Source organism: Solanum stenotomum, chromosome 1, assembly GCF_019186545.1.
Source record: "Solanum stenotomum isolate F172 chromosome 1, ASM1918654v1, whole genome shotgun sequence".
Lineage (NCBI taxonomy): Eukaryota > Viridiplantae > Streptophyta > Magnoliopsida > Solanales > Solanaceae > Solanum > Solanum stenotomum.
Window position 1 is genome coordinate 67,716,630 of NC_064282.1, and position 11,145 is coordinate 67,727,774.

The following is an 11,145-nucleotide window of genomic DNA, read 5'->3' on the forward strand; positions in this document are numbered from 1 at the left end:
GACTACTCGTTTCTATTATCCTACTCCAAATTAAACATGTTTTCTCTTCTTAGACCAGCTGAAACCCAAAAGTTAAAAGTAAAAAATCGGAAACCTCTGAGCCTACTGCTAAAACTATCCTTATTACTAGAAAACTCTAAAACTAGTGATTTGCAACATCTCAGGCAGCCAATGTTTGAACTTTCAATGAGCAAGACTAATTGGTCATTCAACAATTTTATGGTTACAGAGATAATTGATAAAGTGATATTTTTAAGTAAACCTACTCAAAAGTCAAAGATACAACCCAAAACTATGAACTCAAGATAAAGGTAACAACCACGAAGTAAGGGGCACGATAAATTACTGAATATGTGGGTGACTTCCTCATCTTACCATTATGACTTGACGAATGAAATTCAAAGATAACTGATAAGAGCTTATGTCTTTTGGTGTTTTGATGATCTCCTCACAAGTGCAGGGACCTGGTCCTCTGCAGAGTATGAATACTCGTCCAGCTGTCAAAGTGCGGTACAGCTGTAAAAGCTGTCTGCGTCAGAAAAGTTGGTGAAGCTGTAGAGTACTTCACCAATCAGAAACAAGGAGGTTGCTTGTACGTTTGGTAATAACTTTTTGTGGTATATACTAAACAATACACAAGAATATTCATTCATTCAAAAAGTGTGAGAGTCTTTCAAGCTTCAAGAACAACAAGGGATTAGATCGATTGCTTCAAGAGCTTCTTGCATCAGCTGTTATTTTGTTTGCTTGTAATAGTTTTGATATTGTAAGATCAGTTTTTTTCTTGTAAAAGAAACATTTCAAACTCGTTTGAATCATTGTAAGAACTAGGTTAAGGGTAACTTAGGTTCTTACTCTAAAAGGTCTATATTAATCAGTTAGGATTAGTATAGTGAGCGGTATTGTATCTACTCTGGCTCATCTAAGTAATAGGAGGTATTGCTTAGAGTTGGGATTAGTAGGTTAATCCCGGTTTGTAAACTTGCTTTTGTTTTTTGCTTGGAGAAGATTAGTGAAAGAAGTTTTGAAAAGTCCTGGCAGGCCAGGTCGTGGTTTTACTCCCTTGAGCAAGGAGGTTTCCACGTAAAGTTGTTGTGCAATCTTTACTTTCAGCACGTTCTGTTATTTTCTTTTATTTTAACCGTGCTGAGGACCTGGTCCCATCTAGACGAGTGGACGCATACATTCCAACAAGTGGTATCAGAGCACGTCTTTTCTTTCTGGTTAACACCAAGAAAAGGAAAGATCCTGACGGAATGGCTGCTCCACCCAACATGGAGGAAGGACAATCTTCTACCAGACCACCGCGTTTTAATGAACAATATTATGGCTGGTGGAAAAATCGAATGCACTACTACATCAATGTTGAGGATTCTGAGCTATGGGACATCATCTTTGATGGTCCATATGTTCCTACAAAGGAAGTGAAGGATGGAGAGCTTACCACCACTGTTGTCAAAACCAGAAAGGACTACAACGAGGCAGATAGGAGAAAGATAGAAAAGAACTACAAAGCAAAGAAGATTCGGGTGTGCGGAATTGGAGCAGATGAGTACAATAGAATTTTTGCTTGTGAAACTGCCAAAGAGATATGGGATTGTCTTCAAACAGCCCATGAAGGAACTCAACGAGTAAAAGAATCTAAAGTTGATATGCTTACCACTCAGTATGAAAATTTCAGTATGAAGGAAGGGGAATCCATCTTTGAGATGAACTCAAGATTCACCTCTATCACCAATGAGCTGAGAGGGTTGGGTGAGCCTATTCCTGTCCGTAAGCAAATTCGCAAGATTCTCAAGGTGCTTCCAAAATCTTGGGAAAGCAAGGTGGATGCCATAACAGAAGCCAAAGATCTAATGACACTTTCTATGGACGAACTGATTGGGAACCTTCAGACCTATGAGATGAACAAGAAACAGGGGACAACTGTGAAGGAAGGAAAGAAGGATAAGTCCATTGCTTTGAAAATATCTCAAAGTAGAGAGACTGAAGAGGAGGATGAGATGGCATATGTCACTAGAAGATTTCAGAAGATCTTAAAGAAGCATGGAGGCTTCCAAAAGAAAACCCCTTCCAGCAGAACTGCTACTGCAAATGATCTATGCCATAAGTGTGGTAAGCCTGGACACTTCATGAGGAACTGCCCCAGTACAAAGAAGGAAACTCATGACACCAGACCTCGCAAGAGGGACCTGGTCCCTGACCATGCTCGAAGGAAGGCACATGCGGATCTGATGGTGAGAAATGCCTTTGCTGTGTGGGGAAATGACTCAAGTGAATCGGAAGAAGATGAAGAGAATCATGAGGATGTCTCAATGATGGCCATTGAGGATAATGAAAGCATTTTCAACTCTATTTTCTCCTTAATGGCAAAATTCTGATGATGAAGAGGATTCAGATGAGGTAACTCTTTTTGATCTTAAAGATGATCTAGATAATCTGCCTATTGAAAATTTGAGGAAACTTGTTGCTCTGCTTATTGATTGTGTTGATGAACGAACCACTGAAAACTTAATGTTGAATAAAAAATTAAGTTTGTGTGAAGACAGGAATTATGCTCTCATGTCTCAAGTTGCTAAAATTAGTGAAGGGATAGGTATTCTAGAGACTTGTAACATAACATCTGAGAAGGACCCTGGAAACTCAGTAGGTGGGAAGAGAAAGCTTAGCATTTTTTAGGAAGAACTGGAACAAAAGCTAAAAAATTTTGAGTCCAAGCTAGTCGCTTCTCTTGAAATAAATTCTCAACTAAGAAAAGATTTGAGTAAGGTCAAGGAAGAATTAAGTCACTCCCTTAAATGGACTGACTCCTCTAAGATACTCTCTAATATGTCCAATCAAAGTTTCAATGGAAAGAAAGGGTTGGGATGCAGACCATTAGAGCCCCCTATAATCCCCATAGCAAGTATGTGTCTATATCTGACAATCTTTTATGTACTCACTGTGGTCGAAATGGTCATCTGAAGAAAATTGTGAGATTCTGAGAAAAGCTAAGGAAAGGCATGAGAGATTTGTTAGATCTGAAAATGATGCTAAAAAGAGACATAAGGGACCTGATCCCCTGTATTGTTTCAGAAAAAACATCATGCCTCACTGGACAGAAAGGTTTCTTATTAGACCTCTTAATGATTACTGGGAACTCCGTCTGAAATGGGTTCCTAAATCTAACAAATGATTTCTATGCAGAAGAGAGGAAGGAGTCAGTGCTGGTGTATGGACAGTGGATGCTCAAGGCACATGACGGGAGACACTTCAAACTTTCTCTCTTTGGAAGCACACCAAGGTGGTGTTGTGTCATTTGGTGGTGGAAAGAAGGGCTTTATCCTTGGTATTGGTAGAATAGGGAGATCGGCTGATAATTCGATAAATAATGTACACTATGTGGAGGGTTTAAAATACAATCTTTTGAGCATTTCACAAATTTGTGACAAGGGAAATGAAGTCAAGTTCTTGTCTGACAGCTGTGTGGTTACAAACTGTGCAACTAAGAAAATTGCGATGTCTGCAAAAAGAGTCAAGAATATGTATGTTGCTGATCTTGATTCTATTGAAGGAGCCAGCCTGTCATGTCTGAGTGCTCAAACTGACGATGTAAATCTCTGGCATAAAAGACTAGGTCATATAAGTACCTCTTTTCTTAACAAGCTTGTTGCAGGGGACCTGGTCCGCGGATTACCAAAGCTGAAGTTCTCAAATGACAAAGTCTGTGAAGCCTGTGTAAAAGGAAAACAAACAAGATCATCTTTCAAGGCAAAAAGGAGTGTGAGCACTACCAGACCTCTAGAACTTCTCCACATGGATTTGTGTGGACCGATCAGGATTCAAAGCAGAGGAGGTAAAAAATATATTCTTGTAATTGTTGATGATTTCTCGAGGTACACCTGGAATATGTTTTTTGCGGAAAAAGGATGAGACTGCTGGAACTCTGATCACTTTCGTCAAAGCCATCCAATTGAAGATAAATTGCAGGATAGCCAGTATCAAATCTGATCATGGTACAGAGTTTGACTCTATTTTTGAAGGGTTTTGCGCAGAAAATGGAATCAGCCACAACTTCTCAGCACCAAGAACTCCTCAGCAAAATGGAGTTGTTGAAAGAAAAAACAGAACTCTGGTGGATATTGCTAGAACTATGCTGATTGATTCAGAATTTGCAATGAATTTTTGGGTTGAAGCAGTTAATACAGCTTGCTATGTGACAAACAGATGTCTTATCAGAACAATCATCAAGAAAACACCTTATGAGTTGTTAAATGACAGAAAGCCTTCAATTGCTCATCTCAAGCCTTTTGGGTGCAAATGTTTTGTGCTAAAAAATGGAAAGGATGATCTAGGCAAGTTTGATGCCAGAAGTGATGCGGGAGTATTTGTTGGGTACTCATCTACAAGCAAGGCTTACAGGGTGTTCAACAAAAGAACTTTTTGAGTTGAAGAAAGCATGCACATCAAGTTTGATGAATTGGGTACAAGAAGACAGAACAATGAGGACTACGAGGTTGAGGAGCTGATGACCAAGCAGCAGGATGATCAGGGCGCAAAAGAGAATGATGCAGAACACTTAAGAGGACCTGGTCCCTTAAATGTATCACAGGAAACAGTGTCCCAAAATCTTGAAGAAGATGAAGGAAATTCTGATGCTGACAGAGAAGAAGAGATTACCAGAAAATCTGGATAGAAACATCAATCTTCTCATCCACTAGACAATCTCACCTCTCCACTTGACTCAGGAATTCAAACTAGGTCTAAATCAAGAAATCTAGTTGCACATTCAGCATTCATATCATCCGTTGAACCCAAAAACATTAAGGAAGCTTTGAAGGATGTAGACTGGGTGACTTCAATGCAGGAGGAGCTTCACCAGTTTGAGAGAAGCAAGGTGTGGCACCTGGTCCCCAGACCACTTGACAGAACCATTATTGGGACCAGATGGGTCTTCAGAAACAAACTGGATGAGCATGGGATCATTACTAGAAATAAGTCAAGACTGGTGGTACAGGGTTACAACCAAGAAGAGGGAATTGATTATGATGAGACATTTGCTCCTGTAGCCAGAATGGAAGCCATCAGAATCTTAATAGCATTTGCCGCTCATATGGAATTTAAATTGTTTCAAATGGATGTCAAGAGTGCTTTCTTGAATGGAAATCTGAAGGAAGAAGTGTATGTCAAGTAGCCTCCAGGCTTTGAAGATACAGAACTGCCGAATCATGTGCTAAAGTTAGACAAGGCTCTGTATGGTTTAAAACAAGCTCCTAGAGCTTGGTATGAACGCCTGTCAAAATTCCTTCTTGCAAATGGGCTCAAAAGAGGTAAAATTGATAATACATTGTTTTTGAAATCCAGAGGAAAGGAGTTGCTGATTGTGCAGGTTTATGTGGATGATATCATCTTTGGAGCCACTACAGATTTACTCTGCAAGGAATTCTCTAATCTGATGAGTAGTGAATTTGAAATGAGAATGATGGGAGAACTCACTTTCTTCCTAGGCTTGCAGATCAAACAAACCTCTCAAGGCACTTCAATATGCCAAGAAAAGTATATCAAAGAGTTGCTCACGAAATTTAATCTTCTTGAGGCAAATGTGCTGGATACTCCTATGAGCACAAGTGTGAAACTTGATAAAGATGAAAATGGTGTGGAGGTCAATCAGACCATGTATACAGGAATTATTGGGTCACTCCTGTACCTCACTGCAAGCAAGCCCGATATAGTGTTCATTGTAGGGATGTGTGCAAGATTTCAAGCAGCACCAAAAGAGTCTCACCTTAAGGCAGCCAAACGTATCCTGAGATACTTGAAAGTAACTCAGGACCTGGTCCTCTTCTACCCTACTGATGACTCTTTTGATCTTATAGGTTATGCTAATGCTGATTATGCAGGTTTTCTTGTCGATCGAAAAAGCACATCAGGCATGGCACACTTCCTGGGATTAGCCTTGATTTCATGGGGAACAAAGAAGCAGAATTCCGTGGCATTGTCTACTGTAGAAGTAGAATATGTGGTTGTTGCATCATGCTGTGCACAATTGTTATGGATAAAGCAGCAGCTGGAAGATTTTGGGGTACTTACAGACACTATTCCTCTCGTCTGCGACAATACAAGCGCCATGAACATGGCCAAAAATCCGGTCCAGCACAAGAGAACAAAGCACATAGATATAAGGCATTACTTCCTAAGAGACAATGTAGAAAAGCAAAATGTGATGATGAGGTTCTGCAAAACTGAAGACCAGCTGGCAGACATCTTTACAAAGTCGCTAAGTAAAGACGTCTTCTTTAAAAACAGGATGCGGCTAGGGATGCTAAAAATTACCTGACCTTTCGACAGATTTCTCTTTATTTGATTATGTTAAGGAGGCCAGGTATCTATGCTTGTTGTAATGTCTGTCAAAATAGAATTCACTTTTGTACCCTAATGCAGGTATACACTCATAGTGTGTCTAGCTGAAGAGAATGTTTAATCACACAGATAGAGTTACAAACTAAAAGGAGGACCTGGTCCTCACGAGGTTAGTATCAATTATACTACACTATCTAAAAGTCAAACATCTCTGCCACGTGTCTCTCGCCCATTCATCGTGTCAGTTCAATACGTCTTGTCGTTTTTAATACCAAAGGTCACCTCCATTGAGACCCGTTATCTTTTCTATTTAATTTTTCTTGGAGAATTTATTTTTTAACTTCTCTCTTCTCCTTTCAAATTTAATTAACATATCTCTCTAAACCTCTCTCCAAGTTCTTCCTTCTTCTTCTCAAAATGTCTATCAATGAGTCTTCTGAAAACCCTAGCCCTTTTAACTTCCCCGATCCTCCTCCTGAAGAGTCTCCCTCCACTCCTGTCTGTGGTGCCGACGAAATAGTTGAACCCTTCTGCCCGCCTGCCGACAATTTAGTCTCCCCTGTTCTTCACTCCGGAAATACCTTGGAGTGCTCTCCCACTCTGGTCCTATCTAGTGAAAAATCCCCTTTCTTGGAAGCACACTCTGTGGCAAAACCTAATGAGACCCTAACTGTTGGTGATGAACTGGTGGCCGTTCAAGGTTTAGCCTTTTTAAGAGGGGATGTTCAACCCTCTTCTCTGGAGCATGAGTTGGAATCACCGGATCAGGTCCTTCCCAGAAGTGAGCCTATCTTTGACCAAACACCAAAATCATTTGATGTTGGAAGCGATAAGGAAGAAGAAGAAGAAGAGGTTCCGTTAAAATGGCGCTCAAAGGGAATGCGTGGAGCAAACCAATCTCAAATACAGGTTTCTGAGTCGGAAGGAGTTAAAGGTACATCTGAGGCTGACATTGTTGAAAACTCTGTTGAAAGAGCAAAGGAGCGACAGAGAAAAGGGAAGGGAAAGTTGGAAATGCCTTGCTCTAAAGGAGACAAAAGGAAGTATATTACAAGGAGCGAAGCACAAAAGGTTATGGGGAGTGACATCGCTGCAAGCAAAGCCCACACGGACAGAACTAGGAAGAGGAGAAGAGAAGGGGTTAAACCTGAACATCCTGTCTCTATACCTGTGTCTATTGAGAATAGTGAAAGTGAATCTGAAGATGTTGTCAAGTATGTGTTAAGAAGGAGGAGAGAAGGTGAGGAAGAAAGAATTAAATCAAAGGGAACTCAAAAAGGGGAAGGAAATCTACTGCAAAAATTGCGAAGGATAAAATTCAGCCATCTCTTACATAGGGAGAAACAGGAAGAAAGCAGAGACCTGGTCCTACGATTAAAAATCCAATCAAAGAAAAGGATTTGACTAGAAAAGAGCGGATAGAGAATATGGAACAACAAAAGGTCTTGAATGCTAGAGTCTTTGATCCTAACATTAACACACTGTTTGGTATGGCCAATTTGGTTGATGTTGTTACCATTCAAGGCTGGAATCATTTATTTGCACCAGCAGTTCCATACCTACACGAACCTGAAGTGCGTGAGTTCTTCTTCAAAATGGAACTACTGGAAGGTGGTGGAATCATAACGACAGTCCGGAATGTGGAGATTCATCTTGATGAAGAAACTCTGGGAATTATTCTTGGAGTGCCCGTCGTGGGTGTTCGAACTATTGAAGGATGCAAACCATCTGGTGATTTCTCGAACCTTGCCACCAAACGAGGAGATGTCAAGCGTGCAGGCCTTCCTAAGAAGTTCCTTAAAGGGGAGTATCAATTGATGTTTGCGTTCATTAACAAAGTAATGGTGCCCAGGACTGAGAAGAGAACTGTAGCCTCTGCTGCCGATCTTTTCCTCATGGAAAAACTTGATGAGCTTGAGGAAATTAATCTGCCTACAATTATGCTTGAACACATGCATAGAGTAATAACATGGAAGAATGCAAAGCACGAAATTCCTTATGGGTATTTGCTTAACTTTGTCTTTAACCATTTTGAAGTCCCAATGGGAAGAGGGGTACCTGGTACTACCAAACAAATGTTCACTATGTCTACTCTACTAGAATGTGAGTGCATTGAAGGACCAGCTAAGGGCAGATCTCAGGTGGCAGATGTTTTGGAACAGCAGGCTATTCTTCGAAGGGAGGTGACTGATCTCACTAAGATTCTGCGCGATAAGGAGGTTGAAATCACCAGACTGAAGTCTGAACTGCAGAAGGCAATTTCCAGGGGACCAGGTACCAGTGAGGGTCACGAACTGCTGCTCAAAGAATTAAGGGATGAAAACACAATGCTGCTGAAGACAAATGCCTCTCTAAATGAGGACATTAAGTCCCTAAACAAGCAACTGATACAGGCCCATGAGAGTGCAAATGAGCGCATGTTGTTGTTGATGCGTCCTTTTAATCCCTCTCCTTCTCCGTCCTAAATGTGTCTTGTCTCTTTTCTTTTATCCTGTGTCTCGTTTTGTTTTGACTAAACTACAGTGGTCAGTATATATGATATGATGCTTTATTTTTGTTAAGTGCCTTGTTCATATGTGGCTTAATATTCTCTTTATGCTTACATACACATGTTATGTGTGGCCCAAGGCCCTGAATTCTTTATTGCCTAGGATTTAACTTGAATACATTTACTGCTTTACCTTTTCGATGGTGTCAAAAGGGGGAAGTTGTTGAGAAGTTATGGGTTATGGGAATAAGGGAACTGAACTGGTTGTTATGGTTGTTACTGGTGCACTAACAAAGAGGGAATTTTGTTGTTAGAAAACTGTGAGGGGCACTGAACTAAGGGGGAACTGAACTAGTTGTTATGGTTGTTACTGATGCACTAACAAAGGGGGAATTTTGTTATGTATTTGAATGAATGTGTGTTCCCTCACGAGAGGAGTTTTGCAGGTTGTTTGTCATCATCAAAAAGGGGGAAATTGATAAGAGCTTATGTCTTTTGGTGTTTTGATGATCTCCTCACAAGTGCAGGGACCTGGTCCTCTGCAGAGTATGAATACTCGTCCAGCTGTCAAAGTGCGGTACAGCTGTAAAAGCTGTCTGCGTCAGAAAAGTTGGTGAAGCTGCAGAGTACTTCACCAATCAGAAACAAGGAGGTTGTTTATACGTTTGGTAATAACTTTTTGTGGTATATACTAAACAATACACAAGAATATTCATTCATTCAAAAAGTGTGAGAGTCTTTCAAGCTTCAAGAACAACAAGGGATTAGATCGATTGCTTCAAGAGCTTCTTGCATCAGCTGTTATTTTGTTTGCTTGTAATAGTTCTGATATTGTAAGATCAGTTTTTTTCCTTGTAAAAGAAACATTTCAAACTCGTTTGAATCATTGTAAGAACTAGGTTAAGGGTAACTTAGGTTCTTACTCTAAAAGGTCTATATTAATCAGTTAGGATTAGTATAGTGAGCGGTACTGTATATGCTCTGGCTCATCTAAGTAATAGGAGGTATTGCTTAGAGTTGGGATTAGTAGGCTAATCCCGGTTTGTAAACTTGCTTTTGCTTTTTGCTTGGAGAAGATTAGTGAAGAAAGTTTTGAAAAGTCCTGGCAAGCCAGGTCGTGGTTTTACTCCCTTGAGCAAGGAGGTTTCCACGTAAAGTTGTTGTGCAATCTTTACTTTCAGCACGTTCTGTTATTTTAACCGTGCTGAGGACCTGGTCCCATCTAGACGAGTGGATGCATACATTCCAACAATAACACAAAGAATTGATCAAAGGTTATATTAAAGAGGATAGAGAAAAGAAGATTGAACAATACATAGGTTTGGAAGTAGTACGTACCAGGGGATTCTGTATTTGGTCGATAAGTCCGGAACAACTCTGACCTCACCTGAGGAAGGAAGCGAATGTTCTTCACATAGATCATCAGATATTGAACTCAATCTCATACATTCAACAGTTAAGCCAACACCATGTTTCTTCACACAACTATAGTAGCGATGTTGGGGAACAACCTGTAAGTGATGAACGAGAAATGAACAAATTCAATATACTTCTGATCAAAGAAAGGAAATTCCAATTAATATCCAACATCATGCCATAACAGTACTTAAAAATATTGACAACTACAGTCTACACCAACAAATGAAATGACTTTGGTCATACTAGTGCTAAATCACTTCAGGTTACGCCGAGGTGTCTTAAAAAATACATTTTGCTTTATTTGTTTGGAGTTCACATACTTAATATCTGCTTTCTTAATCAATAAATATATCACATGCTTATCCTTAATCTCTTTCTGCCTAATAAGAAATTTCATGATAAAGTTCTTAATCTAGCAAGTGAAATTCGTTCTGATATGCATTGCCATATGGTTAAGCTTGAAAGCTTCGTTAACCATTACAACATGCTAAATCCTATATTTTGTTAATTTTATAATTGGCAATTCATTGTATAAGGTTAATTAAAACTCCTATAGTTTTTTGGTACATAAATAAAGCACACATTTGTAAACACAAAAAAAACCCAGAATGTACGAGTTTCTTCCTCAGTAGCCTATTAGAAGAAAAGGAAAAACATTTTTGATTAGGGGTGTGTTTGGTATGAAGGAGAAAATGTTTTTCAATTTTCTCATGTTTGGTTGGGTTAAATGTTTTGGAAAATGTTTTCCAAATCAACTTATTTTCCTCAAATTTAAGGAAAATGACTTCCCTTCAAAACTTAAGGAAAACATTTTCAAAAACTCTCTTCCAACTTCCAATTAAAAAAAAATTGTTGAAAAAATCAATTTATTTGGTCCCTACCCTCAAACCAGCCCCCCC

At 39.6% G+C, this 11,145-nt stretch overlaps 1 protein-coding gene across 1 annotated transcript in view; it reads right to left on the reverse strand.

The window, feature by feature from the left end:
- Positions 1-9,394: 9,394 nt before the first annotated feature.
- The window catches only part of LOC125855647 (protein fluG-like), a 12,445-nt gene continuing 10,694 nt past the window's right edge, over positions 9,395-11,145 (reverse strand). Inside the window, exons 10-11 of the mRNA XM_049535406.1 lie at positions 10,166-10,338; positions 9,395-9,446 (exon numbers count right to left, since the gene is read on the reverse strand). Of these exons, the coding sequence (XP_049391363.1) occupies positions 9,395-9,446; positions 10,166-10,338 (225 nt within the window). The remainder of the gene's footprint in view (positions 9,447-10,165; positions 10,339-11,145) is intronic.